General features: G+C 41.7%; 2 protein-coding genes across 18 annotated transcripts in view; one reads left to right on the forward strand and one right to left on the reverse strand.

Annotated features, from left to right (window-relative positions):
* Window positions 1-20,859, reverse strand: part of tmem131 (transmembrane protein 131) — a 389,736-nt gene that overhangs the window by 364,795 nt on the left and 4,082 nt on the right. The window lies entirely within an intron of this gene.
* The window catches only part of dlg1a (discs large MAGUK scaffold protein 1a), a 143,515-nt gene that overhangs the window by 26,496 nt on the left and 96,160 nt on the right, over window positions 1-20,859 (forward strand). Inside the window, exon 1 of one of the 17 annotated variants that reach the window (XM_072684180.1) lies at window positions 9,924-10,102. The exons of 14 other annotated variants lie outside the window; for them this stretch is intronic. In XM_072684180.1, the coding sequence (XP_072540281.1) occupies window positions 10,001-10,102 (102 nt within the window). In that variant the 5' untranslated portion in view covers window positions 9,924-10,000. Of the gene's footprint in view, window positions 1-9,923; window positions 10,103-20,859 lie in introns of those variants that run through there. 2 more of the 17 variants (XM_072684181.1, XM_072684188.1) reach the window with 2 other exon arrangements.

Below are 20,859 nucleotides of genomic sequence, written 5' to 3' on the forward strand. Positions count from 1 at the left end.
TAAACTTTTTTTTTTCTCTGTATTATTCATACAAACATCAAAGATCGGATCAGAATCGGCTTGTTGCCTTGCAGAGTGTTATTTGAATTTCCAGAGTGGTAGGCAGCTGCTCAGGGAAGTTCATGGCTGACCTTTCCTAACATTGACTGTGAACAACCTGATCAAGGTCTCTGAATGCTCGTATCTCTTGGGGTGCTCCGACGTTTTGCAATATGCATCTCTGAAGGTGACCGTTTAACTTTTTTGGAAGTTTAGAATATTTAGTAAATCATTCCGATTTTTGTCTCAAATAAAATGTTTGAAATGAACTTAAGGCCTTTTTTTATTGACACTGTCACCTCCTACATTCAGTCCAGTCAGAACTAAGGGGAGTCTGCCTGATTAGTTGCAGATGCCACACATAAGGGGATAGGTCAGGTAAATTCTGCTGCTTGGTGTCTCTGGAATAAAATTTATTTTTTTAAATTATTATTATTTGAAACCTAATCAGCCCTCTCCTGTTGGGGGAGGGGGACTCTATGGCTGTGGTTCAGTTTCTCCACACGACCCTGTCATTCCGTAATGGAAGCTAGCTCTGGCATGAGCAAAGGCATCCTATGACTTGCCACCAGTGGAATGCTGTCTCCGCGCAGATGTGGTTGTCTCTGCGACATTGCTGCAATCAGGAGCCCCTTCAGTGTCAGAAAATTGTGCAGTGTAGTGAGCCTTGAGTGTGGACTCAGCTTGTGTTGATGGACTGTAAGGTGTGTGTGTGTGTGTGTGTGTGTGTGTGTATGTGGCTGTCCTGCTGAGTGCTCAGTGCTGCAGGCTGGCTGAATGGAGTCAGCAGTCTCTCACTCTCTGTGTGCGCTGGAGTGGGTGGCAGAGGCCGGAGGTGATGGTAAAGTGGCATTAGTCAGCCTTAGCACTCATAGGTTATCACCTGTGCACCTCACACAAAGCTAAGGCTGATTCCCTTGCCAATTTATAGTTCTTTTGATCAGAATGGTCAGTGAATGGTCATTGTTTTTGGTTGTTAGTTTACATTCACTTACACATAATCTCTGCTGTCTATGTGAGCAGAAATCAGGATTTGATGAACAGCAGGTCAGAACACTGTCAGTTTTAGCCTCGGTGGGGCAACCATCGTAATGCAAAACATAATTAAAATAGCTGTAATTACTATATTTTTATCTGGTCAATATTTACCTCAATAAATTGAGGCTGTCTGACTGTTGCTGTTGCAGAGTGGCTGGCAGAGGCCACTGTGGATTCTAAAGGGTTAAAAGGTCTCATTGTTTAGAAAGAGTCATCAAACCCCTGTCCACAGAGCTGACAGTTATAGACCTTTGGACCTCCATTGGTGCTTTAGAAATGTCAGGTAGTTGCTGTCCGATGAGCTTGGTGCCAGCCCATTATTAGTACCAGGTATCTCCTCACATTTGAGTTTGGGCTCTTCTGGTCTTGCTCTTCATGTTCTTGTTTTGGCTTAATTGCTTGCTTTTTTTTTGTTTGTTTGTTTTTGTGTTTTTTTGCAACAGCATCACGCTATTGAATGTAATTTAATGCTGCCATCTACTGTACTGACGGGAACTCTGAGGTAATTGGATTCTACACTGAGGTGCCAGAAAACCCGAGAGAATGGAGGCTTCTGTTCAGCAGGCCAAATGAAATCTCTGAATCTTCTGGCTGACCTCGGGTGGCGCCCTAAAGGAATCTTTCATTAGCTTTTCTTAGAGATGTGTTATTAATGGGGGGGGGGTCTAGATTTTCTGCATCTGTTTGGAACACAGTATTTGCATTGTGGTTTACATTTTTTTGTTGTTTCATTTGTCTGCATGACAAAATATTGCATATCAATCATAAAAAAAAATCCCAAAATATCTTTCACATGTCGTGATGGAACATTTTTACCATATCGACCAGCTCTACTACGGAGTCAATAATCATATTATATTTATTTTTCACAGTGGAGCATGAGGTCAGGGAAGGTGGCTGGGCTAGCTGAGCATTACCACTCATTAATATGGTGGATTATGTGGTGGGAGGGGGAGGTGACGTATAATATGAATGGCTCCTAATTAGCCATTAGCCTTATTCACCAGCCATTCTTAAAAAGAAAATGACACACCTAGGCAGTTTTGCTTACTGAGATTCTTATTCCTGAACAATGGGATCCGTCATTGTAAGAGCATAGCTGTGAACGATTCAGCAGTTTAAAATCACATCAAGAATCTGATGTACACTTTTTGTTAGGACTTTTCTCAAGAACAAATTGAAGAAATTCAATTCAAAAAGTCAAGAATTTTGTGTTTCAAAATATGGTGAATTTAATGTGACCAGGGACATGGACACGCACGGTGAAAAGGTCAGTCTTGATTTCAGGCTGTGTGGTAATGTTCCAGTGTATTTCCCATTTTTGGCCACTGAGGGGAGTTCCTCCTCTCTCCTCGACGTCCCGTTCTAGACCCTCTCTGTGCGTTATGGGGAAAGTGGGCGGCCCCACTTTAGCTCTCCTCACAGAGCTGTCACCATGGGTTACGGGGCTATCCCAGAGAGGGTCCCACGTGGCGCTGGCGGAGCAACAGTGCTCGTGAGTGTGTGGAGGAGCAGCAGCGGCGGCGGCAGTGGCAGATTGCCGGGGGAACCACAGTGGACTGAGGCAGGTCAGAGCCATCCGTGTGGAAGAGGCAGCCATGCACGCAGAGCCTAAATATATACGCAATACCGCGCAGGGATTGGACAAGAAAATGAGAGGATTCTTCTCGCAGAATGACAAAAGCAAGAACCCTTAATTCTTCGAAGGCGCTTTGTGAATATTCAGGGTCAAGCGTTCCCTTTAGCGGTTCACCGCCAACTCGACCCCGAAACGCAGCTCCTTTGGAGGGGTTGGCTTTAGGCCGCATGTCTGCGTATATCTCAGAGTGCGAGACGCATGCCGTGTAAAGAGTGTGCACTTGCTCTGATGATTTCCCTTCTTTGAATATAAGCTGGCCTACCTGGGACAGAGTAGTCCCTAAGCAGCCTGATGAGCTGTCAATCTTAATGAGGCTCTGAAAAGGGCCTCTAGTCCCTGCAGACATGGAGTCAAGTGGTAATGTAGTGGAATCTAAATGTGTTCGCTCAGCCGTGGGGGAGTGTCACTATGGGATCTATTTTTAACAGATGCGATGTATTTGCCACGGAGAACCTTTAGTCTGTTAAGTCATTTCGGGCTAGGAAGCTGTGGAGGCTTTGGCTTTTTGATTCAGTTGGGTAAATTGTCTCAGAAAGGTTTTCCAGCCTTCTAAAAGGCCCAGCAAGCAGCAAAGCAGTCCGACTTTCTGCCCTTGCAAATTGTTTTCGGCTTGTTTTCCCAAAGCTGAATCTCTTCCCCATAGAGCTTCATGCTGTTTTGAAGTGATTTTTGTTTTTAGCCAGCAGATGGTCTACCCTTGAGGTTAATAAGCAGACCAGTGAGTTGTTACAAATGGTTTTCACTCTTTCGCTGTAAGGTTTTAACAGATTTTCTTAAGTCTTTTTTGGCACTTATTGAATAGAATTACTCTCTTTTCCCTTCTATATTCCATATATTCATTCATTTGTTTGGCGTGATCGGTCTGTCTGGACCGTGCTACACATTACTAATTCTCTCTCGCTCTATTTTCTTGCTAACTGACTTACAGATACTAAATATTGTCTCTGATTTCAGTTTTTTTAAGTGAGTACATTTACAGGTCGAGTGCGAGTAACCTTCTTTCCACCTGGCTTGTTAATAGTGATCTGACTTGGTTACGTAACTTGGCTGTCTTTCTTCCTCCACTCTACTCTACTCCACTCCACTCTGCTGGCCTTCAGCCAACCTGCACAAGATGTTCTCTGACCAAATGGTACCAAAGCAGAGAGGCGGAATACTAAAGCCCTGATCACTTTAAGCATCCCAAGGTGTTCTCTTTTTAGAGCCGAGACAGTGGTGTTCTTGGAAAGCTTTAGGCGGTCGTCTGGTTGGAGGGATTTCAGTAAATGAAAGTACTGATATTCAATGTTATGATATGTTTAAACTGTGATGGTCAATAATGGCTCTTTGATATTAGAAATTAATGTATGGTTAAAATAATTAAAAAAAAGTGTTGGCATTTAGGCACAGTATTGGTATCGGCAACAAAGAGCTTACTGATGCCCTACGTTTTATTTAATTATTTATTTATTTTATATATAACATTTTTGCTTGCATACTTGTTTAAACAACCAGTAAAAGCCAGTCATAAATAGTTATTACTACTAAACAGACATTTAAAGGAACTTTTACATCAACACTCTCTTCTTTTCATGTGGTGTTTTTCTGGTTCTGAAACCAATAGAAACCACTGACGTTTAGTACCTTTTTACACAGAGACGTGCACTTGAATGTGAATTTGCTGCATAAGCACTTTTTATTTCTAAACTTGCATTTTTTTTTTTTTTTTTTTACTGCTCTGCAATGTGAATTTTAAACACCAGTTTAGCTTAGCAGTATAATACTTCCCTAATTGCATGTGTTTCTGCATTGTGGCAATTTTTATTTTATTTATTTTAGGTGAAATTTTTCACATGTGCAGTTACTCAACCAGTGACTGTTCCTTCAAGCTTTTTACATCTTATTTGGGATAAGATATATAAAAAAGTAAAACCTATAAAAAGTGAATCACTGTCAGGATTTATAGCCATCTATGGAGTATGTAAGTCAGAGTTGGTGTCTGTCGACAGATACTTCTGAAGAAAATCTGGTATTGATATCAAAGAAAAGGTGGTATCGTTACATCCCTAAAAAAAAAAAAAATCACATTTACTAATGTGCAAAATAAAACGACAGAAACGAATAGCTTACCTTACATCTGAAAGCATTTTTTGGACACGGCAGTGTTACAAACAATAAAAATAAACAAGATTGGAGCTATAGGCTAGTGGCTACAGTTAATAACAAACAAGGCTCCCACACCAGGACTAAAATAGGGCTAAGCTAAGGCTAAGATCTTAAAAAAGGCTAAATGTAAGCAAGGGCCAAAACGATGTGAAATTCTAACAAAGTGAGAGCATGAAGGAGGTGCAGTGCTGCACGGAGAGTGACTGAAAGGTACTCCTTGATGATGAAGAGAACGAGTGTGGGCCAGAGGGCACACGGCTGAGAGCCTGATCATGGTAATTTTACAACATTGTCACCCTAGCAGTCCCTAAATGTGTTCTCACAACGTGGTAGTTAAAGGATGGCGATATTGTTGAGTTTTCATTTTTAATTTTAATTAATTAATTTATTTTTTTACCTGTATGGTTCAGTGGTTAAGTGAATTGCTCTAGATAGGGGAGCACGGTTCCAGTCTGGTACTGGAACACACTGGTTCAATCATTGTAAGCTTTAACCAGAACACAGTTAGTAAATTTGTGATTTCTTGTGCAGCCCTGATTAACAGAACTAGAACTAGTTCTCCTCAAATTCTGAGCCTTCAGTGCAGAACGTTTAGTTAAGAGAGCTCAGAAAGCAACACTGGTCTGTATAAATTCATACTGATGGCAACTCCACCACAGAACCCACATTTTCCAGCCCTCTAAAAGTGGCGGGAGGTGGTTTAGGGGTCATGGCTTTTCTTGCATCTTTTGAAAATGAAATCCAGCAAAATCCCAGTTTACGTACTGTAATTCTTCTAGATTCTTTCAGTCAAACTTTATGGCACTTTTCAGACAAATCCGTTCGAAATGCAAGATGCTTTACAAGCAATTCATTAAGCATTAAAATAAAAAGTTTATAATAAACACTTCCAGCTAAAAGGACAAAAGATGGATAGCTAGATAATAAATAATAAAAACATACAAAATTGATACAGGCAAAAAAATTAAGATTTGAATGAAAGTTTTTTGTAAAACATCTAAGAAATAAAAATAAAATTAAACTGTTCACATATTTACCGGTAATAAAAATTGATATAATATTAGAAATGAGAAAGAATAGGAACAGTAAACAGTAATACCCACAAACCCATAAAAATGTAAAACGCACACACTGAATATTGTATTTATGTGCTGATGCAAATTGGAAAGAATACACTGAATCCTTTGCAGGTAATCAGACATGCTGGCAAATTACCAAGTATGTTGATCCTCATTCAGAATTTCAGTTGTTAATTCTAAAGGCTATAATGAAGAATATTTACATAAACTGGGCACACTGGTGGTTTAAGGCTTGGTTTAAGGGTTGTTGCACCAGTTCACATTGTATTTTCGGACCGCATGTTCCATACTTTTAAGCCTAACTGCTGAGCGGCACTACAGAACAGTACATAGCCAACAAATGTTCTAAACTCTGTTTAACTGCAGAGTTTAAGCTGCAGCCTGACCTTGACAGACTTTTCCGCTGTTTTCCCCGGGTTCTTACCTCTTACTTATGTAGAAAATTCAAAGGAACCTCTCGCACTATCAGAAAAGATCCAATTATAAAATGACAGCAGAAGCAAATGGTGAACAAAGTACTGTGGAATGAAAGTATCAGGCCTCGGAGAGGGTCCTCCTTAGTCCCACAACATAGCTAAATCTCTGATGCTATCATGGACATTCAGCACTTTGTGATCTAGATAGACTGCCTGCAGGCTCACTCAGCTGCTCCTCAGTAAAGCGATTAGCATCAGCCTGCACGCACACACACACACACATACACAAGCGCACGCTTATCAGGTGAGAGAAGAACCCATTGTTCCTCCAATAAGTGCTGAGTTCACAGCTGCACAAAAAAAAACCTTTGAGCAACTTTTATGGATGCCAGGAGCCAGCGTTTATGGATGCTGCTTTACGAAGTGCAACACGTTCCTTCTCGAACTTTTTCCAGAATTAGCACAGAATGGATATAGGTTGTATAAGACAACTTCTCCTGCAGCTGCTGCATTTCTCTGCCTAGGAGATAAATGTATGTATTGGGGAGGATGCTACGCTCCTAAAGGTGATACAAATGGCTGTTGGTGGAACCACTTTTGGTCCCATAAAGGATAGAAATGGAAGGATTGATCAGCTGTGTATCGGTATTGGACTGTTTTCAGCCCAAATATCAGATCGGCTGGTATTTCTCTAACAAAGCCGATCCGCAGAGCTGATCAGATGTCATGATCTGTATTTCCCGAGCAATATAATGTCATATTTTTCCCTTAAAATATCAGCTTAAAAAACAATGTGATTCTCTGCTGATTCGTAATCGGGAGAACAGCTGCTTAACTGCACCTGTAACTTGTGAAAGCTGCGAAATTCTGTGCAACCAGAGTCTTGTTTGTGTAAAACCCTGTAATATTACTTTTCCACCTCAGTTACTTTTTGTGCTGGCTCTCCGTGTCTCAGCATGTCCAGAAATGCGTGTACACTTCCTGACTGTGGGGGGAGCCCCAAAACAAGAATTAAAGCATTGCACAGATTTAAAACCTTTGATATTTGTAGAATTTGTAAAACCCGTCTTGTGGTTTGTAGTGTATTACTCTCACAGCACTCGAACACAGCAGAGCTAGCAAAGACACAAAGAACACAGACGCTACAAAAAAGCCAGAAAAACCAGGAGTCCAGTCCAAAGTGATGTAATTGGGAATTTTGTAGCACTAGATAAGCAGCCTTTTTCAGTTGTGGAAGATGTAGATCTCCACTTTGAGCTAAACAGTTCGGTAGCTACACAGTGTCTGCCATCGGCTGATCGTGCAATTTCCATCAACCCCAAAAGCATTGATCGGGGTATGTCTGTTAAAAATCCATTTTTGTACTACAGATGCTTACTTCCATCAAGCGAAGGTTCTTTAAACCTTCAAAGGTTCTTCACACTCGTCACACGCATCTCTAAAAATGTCTCTTTCGTACCAAAAGTACCAAAGTAGTAGTGTTGTTTTTTTGGGGTTTTTTTGTGGCATTTATTATGTATTTCTTAGACATGAAGATGATGACCTCATCATTTCCACCCTGAAGATGCCTGTACAAGCTCCAAGGTAGTCTTTTCCAACCAATCACAGCACTCTGTAGAGACAACAACCACTTTCTCAGGGAATGGTCAGAGTTGTCAGTCAGAGGAGGCAGAGTGTGACTGGTTGGCAGGAGAGAGGGGAGGCCAGCTGTGTTTTGCTGCTGTGTGGTAGAGAAGGCAAGGATGGGACATTTGCCCAAAGGTTTATGGGTAACGTTAAAGAGACAGAGCAGGCAATTCACTGTTGAAAATTGCATGAGACGGGACTGAGAGAATGCACTTAAAATGATGCTTTTTTTTTTTTGCTTCTGGATGGTCACAGTTTAGAAACGTGGTTCATTGTTGTCATCGTGTTATGAATATTATATTATCTTATGTTATAATTCATACTGCTTGTGCTTTCTCAGGCTTATGTTAGTGAAGTGAAATGTTGCTAATATGAAATACACCCCTCTGAAACCTAATAGTTGTTTACACGTACAAAACACAGTGAGATCATGACCTCAGCAGTACGTCCCATGCAGGTATGGGGAGGCTCAGGAGATCATATGAGTTGAAACTCAATATCATCATCTTGGCATTTGCGTCTTGGCTCTGTGTCTTTGTGCCGTGGAAGTCTGGAAGCTGCATGCCTCTCTGCACTTTGATGATGTAATAACTCAACTGATTTACTGTGGCAGGTTGGGGGAACCCAGGGAGGGAGCAGAGATGACACCCACCCCCCTCTCCTCACACTCACACACTCTCTCTCTTTCATACTGTCAGTCTGCCACACATGCACGTGCCTTTGCTGTGGTTGTGTTGGAAGTTAGCTGTGGCTCCTGAAGGGGTTGATGGATGATCTTATTAAGTCTAAGGTTTTGTTTGTTTTGTTTTTGGTTTCAATAAACAGTGCAAAGTTTGTGGTGCTTATCTTGATATTAAGGTGTCTGTGTCTGTAACCTTGTAACCACACACTGTTATTTTTATTGCTAGATTAATAATTTTTTTCACAGGGAACGCAAACCCTGCTGTAACTGCTGATGCTGCAGCAGTGGAGGACCAACAGTGGATCCCTCTCTGTCCATTTCAGTCCACAGTCTGGTGTGTTTTTTTTTTTTTTTTTTTTTGGTTTGTTTTTATATATATATATATATCATATATTTAGAGCTCCTGACACAGCAGATTTTGGAAGCCGTCCTACAGTGTCCTACTACTGCTCTTCTAAATTCTGAAATAATGCTGTTGCCCTGCGCGCTCCGCCTGCAAGCTCCTAAATGTCGTGCCGTCTCAGCTGCTGCAGGTCTGTTCATCTGAACGCTCGGGTGGCTCGATACTCCATGTCGAAGGTCACCGCACAAGCGGTCCTTTCCTCTGCGTCTTTGCCGTGGCAGTCAAAGCCGTCGGGAGTTTCTTGTAACTCTCTGTAGGAAGCTCCTCGCTCCTCATTCCGAACTGCGAGTCTCCACGCACAGCTTCTTCCGTGAAGAAGCCGCTCAGTTCCTGGCTGCTGGACTGTGTAATAAACCCCACGCTGCAGCGGATATGCCCCTCCCCCTTTCTCCACTCACCTCTCCTCTCTCCTGCCTCTCTTTCTATGCCTCTTCGTCTCGCTGGCCGCGTCTTCTCTGGATAGTCAGCAGACCGAATATCGCCCAAGCTTCTCTCGCTCTCTCGTGGCGTGTCAGGGGCTGCCGTCCAGCAGGTGGGAGAACAGTGGCAGTGACCGATTTGCCACTGGAGCGGAAGGTCCGTCACTCTCTGCTGCCCTCTAACCCAACCTCCTCCTCCTCCTCCTGCTCCTCCTCCTCCCCCCCTTTCCGTCCTCAGCCTCCCAGAGCAGGGCTTCTCCACAGGCAGCATGGCTGCTCCGGAGCTGCCAGTTTCGCGGCTCTCTCTGGGAGTTCATTGACCGGCTGGACTGACCGAAGAGTGGACAGGGGCAGCGAGGCGCGGGAAGCTGGATAAGGGCTACATGCCGCGGAGTGAGCCGAGCGATGAGGGCGCATGTCGGGATCGGGCAGCAGGTGTCGCTGGAAGAAGAAGCAGGAATACTCGGCCGGGACATCAGGCACTGACGGATTGAAGTGCCCAGGCACAGAGAGCATGTCTCCCAGCATCAAAAACTTGGATTGCGTTTCTCCAATGTTGTGCCACTGTAAAGTAGCATGCACCAACAGCACCATCTCGCTCATGTTTGGATGCAAGGTAAGAGGGGGGGAAAGTCGTGATTTTCAGGACAGGTACTCCAAAGTTCTGCCTGTAACGGCAGCACTGCTTCTAGTTTGTTATTATTGTTCCATGCACTGTAAAGTGACGTGCACCAACAGCAGCATCTCCCGTAGGCTGTAAATCAGAGGTGCAAGGGTTTCTTTTTGTCTCGTCTATGTTGCAGTTTGGGACAGTCCTGCCTCAACGCCAGTGTTGTTAACTGCTCTGTTGTAAGCTCCAACGCAAGCCCTTCTTCATTCATCATTCTCCCTCAAGATGATTTGCTATAATAGACTTGAGTGTAAGGGGACTGAACTCCTTCCCATTAAGATCTGGAACAGAAGCCTCCAAAGTTCTGCAGAAACCTCAGTGCTGTGCATGTCCTCCCCTGAACTCCTAAAGCAAGCTTGCTTAATTCATCCCATCCCTTGAAGCCAGCCCCCCCCAAACCCTCCCTTATCGTGCCATTTCAAGGATCGCCGTTCTGATGGCACCCTGACGGGAATAACGTTTTAAAGAAGTGACGTGTTCCAGATTAGATCCCTTGACTCAGAGCCCTGATTCTTAGTAATCTTTAATATTTAATATGTTTATGAAATATAACTGTAGCAGGGAACGCCTCCCTCCCATGTTCCCGAGACCCCTCTGTTAAAACACAAGGGCTTCAGATGATTTCAGACATTGACAGATGTGGGAGCCCTTGGCACTGTTCATATTTCAGCAGCTCTGCCTGAGGCTCTCTGCGTCGCTGGTCGCCTGCAGTAAACCTAGCGTGCGTGTGCGTTCCATTTCTGTCATATCTTCAGCTACTGTACTGGGACAGAAGGCATGCCTGTGGGAGAAAACAAATCCCATGGTCCGCCATCCTCTCTTGTGTTTTGCGACAATATAATTGGCTGGTGTTGTCCTAGAGGAGAAAGCTCGCATGCAGCCGCATTTAACAAATGTGATGTTAGAAGGACTCTTCATAGTATCTGCGTCTTCCTCAAAACGCGAAACACCAGGCCCTCTTCTCCGTGGTCCTGCAGCCTAGTTCAAAAGGGGAATGCAAGTTGTTTTAGTTACATAACCGGCTGGTCCTCTGGGTATCCTAGCCCGCGTCCCAATTATTCCTACTATGCGTGATGGGGATGTGCAGAACATTGTCATGTTTTTCATCGGCTGAGTGCTGCTCCTCAGCATCCGTCCTGCCTGTCTTTGGGCAGCTCTGCGGACGTCATTACACATGAACCATCCTCGCGGAACATAGCCGCTGCAGACTGCCATTTTGCCTGAACGTCTGAATTAAGCAGGCAGCTCAAATGTCTTGTTGTGTTAAACATGTGCCGCTCTCCTGGCGGAAGGAGTGGAGGGGAGTCCCTGGTGGTGTGGAGAGCATTTGTGTGGATTGTGCGAATGGTGAGATATGTGCGTGACATCATGCTCCATGTGCACTGTGCGACCCAATAGTAGTGGTGGTAGTAGTAGTGATAATCATAGTAATCCTTTTGTAATGTGCTTCAAAAAAGCTACAGTGAATAAACTAGGTCCAGTATTTTACACAGAAGTTTTTACACTGATGCATATCTCTTTAAAAGTACAAGTTGTACCTTTCTAATTGTTGTCTTACTGTGCAAAAGTATTTATACAATTAAAAAAGTACCTAATTAATTGCGTAGTTATGCAAGTAAATTGTATTTTTTTCTCTTTTGGATTTATGTTCTGTATTTAAAGTCATATCTGCACTTCAGATTTGCTTAATTTGTTTCAGTGTCAGCAAAACTCGTCAAAAATGCAAAGAAGCCTTTTTTTCTAAAAACTTTATTAAAAATATTAAAATGATTTTTCTTACAAACACAAATGTTGCATTGTTTGAAAGTTTAGAATTTGCAGAATGTAACTATGAAACAATTGAACAAAAAAGGTTTTCAAAGTGTATATTTTGTAATGACTACAGAAAAAAAGGAAAACACATTTGCAGTATTTCTGTTGGTTGTTACATTTTAAGACAGTGTGAAGCCCAGTTCTCAGATACAAACTCTTTTCATTTACTTACTCATTTATGTATTTATATTTAATTAAAATATATATATTTAATTACATGAAATATTCATTTATATTTATTTATTTATTTTCCCCCCTTAATGGTGTTTTGCAACGTCATCAGCTACATTTCGGGGAGGAGCTGTGGTAGTGGAAATCCAGCCACGTACCAGGTACTTAAAAAGCGAAAAGACTCAAGTAAAGTCAGCTAGTGTAGTGAACCATGTTGCACCTTAAATAGTGCAGTAGCTACAGTCGCCAGAATGTAAATGTGCTTCTATTTAAAGATGAAATTTCAGCTTCATGCTGCGAGAGAAGGCAAACTTTGTGGTGTGTTGAAATTTCAGAATTTTTAATCAGATCCAGTAAATATGTGAATTGAAAGCAAGAAGACAAAAAAAACGCTATAATAATAATAAAAGACACAAGATTCCTGACCTGGTCTTGTTTGCACAGTTACTGTGCACGTACAGTTGAGTTGCTGAGTAACAGTCAAAGGCAGCCAGAACTCTCTTACGAAAGAGTTAAGTAAGCGTGCTGTTAGGGAGGCATACTTCACTCCAAGTTTGTTTGGCAGCTTTGCGTAAATGTGTCTGTATAACTGGTCTTGGAGTGTGATGTAGGCGCCTTGACTAACAGATCGAATCAGTATGTGTGGAGCACAGTGTTCAGTATGTCAGTGTGATTGCTCTCTTCAGTCAGCGGTGTATCTCAAACCTCTCGAGCCAAATAAGCAGCATGCCAGTTAGGCAGGTTGCTATCTGCTGGGTCTGCTTTGGCTGAGTTTGAGGTCATAATGACTTTATTAAGCTGTAGTAGTTTGTCGTCGTCCTCCTCCTCCTCCTCCTCCTCCTCCTCCTCTCCAGATGACCATTAGAAAACTATTCGATGCAAGCTTACAACTCTGTCTGGGCCCTGAGCGCAGTCTAGTGCAGTGCGAACACATGAATTTGTGATGGAAGGCGTGTGGGAGAGGGACTGAAGGGTCGCTAAATAATACAGCACCTGAGCAAAAGCTGCAGCCTGCCTGTTCTCCTGCGAAAGTGTCTGTAGGAACTAATCTCTCTGCAGAAAGCCTCTCTGCTTTCTGAGCTCCTCAGAGTGCGTGGAATCAAATGGGTTCTTCAGATTGTCCCGTTGAAGATGAGCATTCCCTGCATTGCTTTATCCCTTGAACTTCCCTCGTTGATTATTGTTCACTGCATAAGCTCTTCAGCCTGGCTGCATACTCTTTGCAACCTTCTGGACCTTCTCTGTTTTCTCTGTCTGTGGTGCAGCCTTTTGGAGAGGCTCATGCTAAGTGAAGCTTCGAGATGGGATGCCCTTGTCTGTGGGACATGGTGGAGAATAAGAGAACATGTATATCCCTGTCTGATGCTTTGAAAGATAACTGACGAGGAAATTTGTCATTTTGAAGTCCTTAAAAATGCAACATCCATTCATGTCTGCTGCAAAACGGCCTGAGGCTGCAGTGTTTCGCTTCAAAGCCTTTTTCTTCTTTAAAGCCTTTGTACCAGTCACTGACTGGTCTGGAGTACATGGCTTTTAGCATAGACCTAGTGCTGCAGACCATAACGTCTGATCTGCAGCACTAGGTCTATGCTAAAAGCCATGTACTCCAGACCAGTACTCCATCATTATAAGATATATCATTATATAAGATGATCTGTACTTTCATTCTGTTAACAGTAGGTTAAGTCTATCTGCACAAGCGGCTTTAGATATTGAAGAAGCTGACTTGAAGCTCATTCATTAATTAGAGACCATATTGTGTAAATCAGTGTATTTATGTATTATAGATTTAATATTTTTATTAGTGTTTATATATATATATATATATATATATATATATATATATATATATATATATATATATATATATAAAATAAATAACACTATTAAAACTGACCACGTTTACAACAAGAATCTGTATTTTGTCAAAAATGAAAAAGGTGTGTGGGGGGGGGGCATTTTTATCATATCAATTTGTTCTAATTGCCTTTCTATAATTTTTCCTTTTTCTTCCTTACCGGCATCAAAACAAACAGTAAGTCAATTTCTGTATATCCGTTTCTAATGGCCTTGGTTCTATGGACACCATGCACAGTTTAGATTGTTTTCTTTAATTTTAGAATTGATCAACCTCCGCCTCTTAGCCTGTAGTCAGTGGAGCGTCTCAATCGCTGCTGCCGTCCAGGGGGAATCCCGTGGAAGTGTGTGAGGAGATTACGTTACACTTGCCCCGAGCCGATGATGTAACAAAGGCACGCACAAAAGGGGGGGATGCTTTGTTCAGCAATGGGCCGCAATACACAACACTCTCACTCACTCTCTCCCTCTCTCCCCCCCCCTCTTTCTCTCTCTCTCTCTCTCTCTCTCTCTCTCTCTCTCTCTCTCTCTCTCTCTCTCTCTCTCTCTCTCTCTCTCTCTCTCTCTCTCTGCAGTCTGCGTTTGCAGTACTGTGGCCAGTAAAAAGGCTTGTTAGTAAGGATGGACGTAGTGGTTCTGTATGGATATCTGAACTAATGTAAGCATTTGTTTGCTTTATTAGATATAAGCACAGGTAGTTTAGATGAAATTGAGTTTTGGGGGGGGGGGGGGGGGGGTTTGCATTAAATTGACTTTAGGAAGTTGGTGGAACTGTAAAAAATGTCGGGCACGTCTGATACTGCAATTCACATGAAACACAGCATCAGGATCTAAAAGGAGCTGAAGCAAACAAATGATCAGCTGCAGATTGTGAGTCTTGTCACTTGACGTAGGTCAGTCTACGGTCTCTGTGCCAGTGGTAAACCCAGGAAACTAAGTTGACGTTCCACAACCACAGGGGATGCTCATGTCTCTTGATCCATTTCAAATCCAAGTCAAACAGAAAGCATGCTGAAACACTCCGGTTAACTTCAGTGTAAAGGTGAACTGAAGGCATAATGGTCAAATATATATACATTTCTTTGTACTGTCTGTTTTACATGACAGTACAAAAACAATGAATTTTGAGGGGGGGGGGGTTATATGTATATATATATATGCAGCTTGGTTGTCATATCTGAAAAGTAAACTGAAAAAAGTAAACAATATGCACATGAATATGAATAAACATTTTGCACATGAAATCAAGCTCTTTTGTTAAAAAAAGACAGTAAAGGTTTGCTTTCTAGGTTTCCTCCTTTAAAAAAATCCTTTTTTTTTTTTTTTTGAAGGATTCTGATTTTGACTGTCGTCATACTCTACTGGTTGAGGAACAATAATTTTAACCATTAAGATTTTCACTGCCACCCAAACTTGTAATAGAGCTAAACAAAACACAGAGCCGACTCAAAGACTTTTTATTTCCTTTTTTTTTTTTTTTTTTTTTTTTTTGGACAACTTAACCACTTAAAATGTCAGTATATATTGAACCTCTATTGCCAGAGAATAGCCCCACCAGTTTGTGCAGAAGTCCCTGTAGTTACTGAATAATACACCTTAGTGTGTAATAAAACTTGGAGTGTTAATGGGTTAAAGGTTAAGTTAGCATAACGATCTGTTATCAGACCTTATTGTCACTTGCATGTTTTGATGTAGCTGATTGTTAGCTAGCTGTTCTGTTTTATGACACCATTTGGCTAATAGCTTATAGTTGGGGGGAAATAAATAAATAAATAATCTGAAATCCAGAGTTGCTGTTTATTGGGATGTTCAGTGGATTATATTGTACATTTTGCAAGACTACAGTATTTATAATAGTGTAAATATTGTTATAAAACTGTTATATAATACGGTTTTAAAATTGTTTATAGTCCTGTTTCTGCCGATAAACGTAACGCTAGACTGCCATGATGCGTGTGCTCTGTGTTTAGGCTGCATTGACTCGGAGTGGTGTTAGACATCTTTGCGCATGAGGGAACTTATTTACTGTGTCGGGTATTATGATTCACAGTGCAAGTCACTCTGGATAAGAGCATCAGCCACATGTCATAAATGTAAACGTTAATGCTATTCACAACTTTAATCAACAGAAGACCAAATACCCCCTCCCCCCGACTCTTCCTCCCAACTCTGCGTGAGTAACTCTGCCTCTCTCTATCGCAGCTATGCAGACAATACCAATAAATACTGCTTATTTTCTTTAGAAAAATCAGAACTGGGTGTACCGTCTCTGTTCCACTTTGTACTCAAGCACAGAAGGGCCAAATTGCCTGTTTCCTCTCCGTTAAGTGGGATTAGCAGTTTGCACTCTGGGAGTCTAATTTTGGGCTTTGCAACAGGGACAGGAGGGAGGAGGCTAACCCCAGTTTCTTAGAGGAACGAGAGGCAGAAACAATTTTAATTCTGCAAACAGGCAGCGCTCTGTCTGTCTATGTCAGCCTCAGGTTTTTCTTTTCTGGGCTGAGACAAACTGCGGAGTGGATTTAATGATCCCACGCCTGGTTTTGCTTACTCTGGATTCTGTTGAACACAGCCGTAAAAGGGCCACAGTCAGATGCTTCCAGTACACGTGCTGTCACTTCATCTGGGTTATGGTTTAGAATGCTCACTGCACTTCGGTAAAGGTACAGAGGACACCACTTTCTGTGTGTATGGTTTCTAAGATGCAAAAGCTTTGGTTTTTTATTATTATTATTATTTTTATTTATTTATTTATTTATTTATTTATTATTTTTTAATATACATATTTCCTTCCTAACAAATAGCTTCCCCAATAATTACTGGTTCACTCTACATTCAGTGCACACTCTGCTTGGACTGTCTGCTTAATCAGAACTTTATTAAATATTAAATCATATTGATAACATCAGTAATACAGTTGGCAACAGCTGGATTGTACTTATGTCAACTGGATGGTACTTATGCTTTCCATTTGACTTTATATCACCCGGGACCTAGGGTTGTGGGTTCGATCCTTGCTCTAATCTTTGTCCAGTGCGCACTGTTGGAGTATTCGATTGTACTCATGGGTTTCGTCCCGGTATCTGGCTTTCTCCTGCCTCTAAAAAAACACACTGTGAATTGGCTATGATAATTTGTCCCTAGGAATGTGTGTGTGTGTGTGTGTGTGTGTGTGTGTGTGTGTGGGTGTGGGTGTGTGTGGTACCTTGTGATGGACTGGCACACTGTCCAGAGGCTATTTCTACCTTGCGCCCAATGATCCCAGGAAGCTGAGGCTTACCTACCGTAACCCTGACCGACATAAAGCAGCTGAGAAGATTGATGGATGGACTCAACAATGCAGACTCTCCCTCCTTGTCCGATCCATCACTCTCTCTCTCTCTCTCTCTCTCTCTCTCTCTCTCTCTCTCTCTCTCTCTCTCCATTACTAGAAACCTGACATTTTTCCACACAGCCAAATTGAAAGGAGAAAGCAGGCGTTCTATCTCCTGCATGTCATTGGCAGTCACCATAGTCAGACGGCAGTGAGCTTGAGCTAAGCTTAGCATGGCATGTTACTAACTTGCTAACAGCTTAAGGCTTCTTTGTGAAACTCAAGCTTGTGAAATGTATTTATTACATTCATCAGTCTTTGCACAATCATTCAGGCCTCATATTCTTCATATGGCTGCACACCGAATTGTAACAGCTGTACCATGGCTGTTTTGGGGGGATGCTTGTCCTGTTACACCCCTAATAATGATTAGTTACTAGGCATGCACAGATTTGGAAATTCTAAACCGGCGTCAGTATCCAGGATGCTAGCTAGATATAGTTGAGTATGTCGAATGTTTTCTAGATACAAGTGTGAAAGTTGAGTATGCTGAAATATCCACAATGCACTCATTCAGTTTTTGAGTGTGGTTACGATGGACACTGAATAACGATACAAGTGCAGTGGCAACAGTGTTCAGAAAAATTGCATTGACACATGTTGGCAAAGCAACGCTTCATCACTTCCTGTTAGTACAAGACGGACTGGTATGTTAATATTTTCTGTACCTGTCAAATTTTCACTGTTAATTAGTGTAGGTAATCACTAATTAATTAGTGATTAGTGTATATATTATTTCACCTACAGTATTAGAGCGTAGGATGCAGTTGGGCCGTAGCCACAGTGTTTTTCATGTCCATGCCTGCCAATGCCAATACATAAATATATAAAATATAGAAATTGAACCTACATCTATTTGTATTATCGTTAGAGAATTTCATTTATTGTGTGTAAAATTAATTAAATGCTTCTTCAAATATTATTTTGAAATATCTAAAAGCACACTAAGTACCCAAAATTAGCACATTAGCTGGTCAGACATTTGGATTTCTAAACCTTACCTTTGTGGCTGCTACCAAAGTATACTTTTGTAACACTAGCCCCCATATTATTTATTGATTTTCATATAAGCATTCCCTATTTTTGTAACATTCAGTAAGCGCTCAGTCTCCGGGTTCATTTCCTCATTCAATTCATTATTCTGACTCATTGTCTCAGTGCCCAAACTGCATTTGAGTGAGGTGAGCTTGTCTGACTCTATGAATTTGCTTCCTTAACTAGGCTGATGATTTATTTATCATGCAAACTGTGCAGCACTTTGAACAAGTTCCACTCTAAGTGGATAGTGTGTGTGTGTGTGTGTGTGTGTGTGTGTGTGTGTGTGTGTGTGTGTGTGTGTGTGTGTGTGTGTGTGTGTGTGTGTCGCATTTGGCATCAGTGTGGCAAAGCAGTGGCAGTCTAGAGAGTCCTCCTCAAGCCTCTCAAGGTGAAGCGTATCTAATAGACTAGGGCGGGCTCTTTGTATGCTTCCTGCCGGATAAACGGACAAGACCTGACAGCTTTATAGCACCTGAGCGTGGCGAGGCTGCAAACCCAGCAGACTTCAGACAGACTTGAGGGTGGACAGGGCTTTTGCTGGGATCGAGTGTCTATACAGTAACATGCCTGCCAGCCGTCATCTTAGTAAGCAGTGTGCTTTCCTGAGTGTACGGGTTGGTGCATTATTGTTTGGAGAAGGCCTGTCTGCTTTTGGAGCACACAGACGGGCATCATCTGGGAGCTACGGTAATAGTAAAAAGTTTGGACAAACCCGTCTGTCACATAGCTTTTAGAACATTATAGGCAAATATATTTACCTCAAGTTGCTAAATAATGAATTTATTTTTTACATTTTTTAGAGTTGTATATATAGTGTATAAATAGTAAGTATGTAAGTTATTGAGTTCTGTTTTTCATCTGTGTACTAAACACCATTCTACATTCTGGACACAAAAAATATTGGACTGTCTGAACTGATTGAAACCTATGAAGTTATCAAATTAAATTACGTTTATTTGTACAGCGCTTTCTACAACTGGCCTTGTCTACTGGAATCCAGTAAAAGGACAAGAGATCAACAAAACAAAACAGAAAGCCCCCCGGAGAGCAAGCCAAAGGAATTAAGACTCCCAATGGGGGACCCATCCTCCTCTGGTCAACGCTACTTATTAATTATTGATTTAAAAAAATCACGGTATCACTAGGGATGCACCGATCCGATATTAGGATCAAGTATCGGTCCCAATATTAACAAAATTAGCTGGATTGGGTATTGGATAGTTAGGCCGATCCATGGAACCGATCCTTTCACTTTAATTTGTTGGTGTGAAACTGCACTAAATGTGCAAATAAATAAATGACATGGCAATTTAGTACATTTATATCTGTGTAATTTGTTATATAAAGTAATGATTAAGATAATTCTGATGCCTGAAGTTTCACATGGTGAGAGGTATACGGTTTATTAATTCAGAAATGGTATCGGGTATCAGCCAATATGCAAAGTTTATGTATTGTATCGAAACTGAAAAAGCTGGATCGGTGCTTCCCTAGGTACCCCCACATAACTTTTTTTCTGCTCAGGTGTGCTGATATAAGCATACTATAATATGATCTCTGTTTTTCATATGTCTACCAGTTAATTCATTGGTGTTATGTTAGCAAAAACAGTAATTCCAAACATTCAAATGGTAAATGTGTTTCTGGTGTGGAATTTATTTCTCAAACATTGTTAAATCAACTCATCCTAACTTTGAAATGTGCCTTCCTGAAGTATGATTATATGAAATATCTATCCTCTATCATTAATGTATGAATGGGAGTGGGATTTAAGAAGGTCTAAAATTTGGCAAAAACAAAGGATTTTTCTGACACTACGTTTTGACCCCGTCGAGGGTCGGGCCATAACAGAAAATGAGAGTAGGCTCTTTTCTCAGACCCGCTGCCAGACCAAACACCGGACACCGTTCAGTTGTATGAACCAGTTTGAGTTGATTGTCAGTCAATGGAGGAAACATAACTTCAGGGGTGAGCATATGCCAAAATAAGAACATGACAAACTATACCTGAAAGACACAAAACTGCCCGAACTCCTGACTAACAACAAAGAAAGAAAGGCACTCGCTCCTGACTTCTCCCCAAAGATTTAGGAGTTTGCTAAAAAGTAACAGAGCTGGCAGGCTAACAGAGCAAAAGTGGAAAGTGCCGGGTCGATCTGAGCAGGATGTTCCTTCAGGTCATCAAGGGGGGAGGAGCCCTAAGCATCTCTCTCAGTGTCTCAGTGTCAGCTTTCCCAGGCTCTTTTACAATGAGTCAATCACAGCACTGCACACTGCCAAAACAAGAAAAACATGCACACGACAGCAGCAGCAGACATGAAAAAGTACCAGTTCTAGAATAATGGGGGTCTTATCATGGCGTCCATGTCTCTGTTCTTCTAAAATATGGAAAATGGTCAATTAACAGCACACCCTTATATGATGGGTCATCTCCAAACTTTTGACTGTGCACG

Source organism: Salminus brasiliensis, chromosome 7 (assembly GCF_030463535.1).
Source record: "Salminus brasiliensis chromosome 7, fSalBra1.hap2, whole genome shotgun sequence".
Taxonomy (NCBI): Eukaryota; Metazoa; Chordata; class Actinopteri; order Characiformes; family Bryconidae; genus Salminus; species Salminus brasiliensis.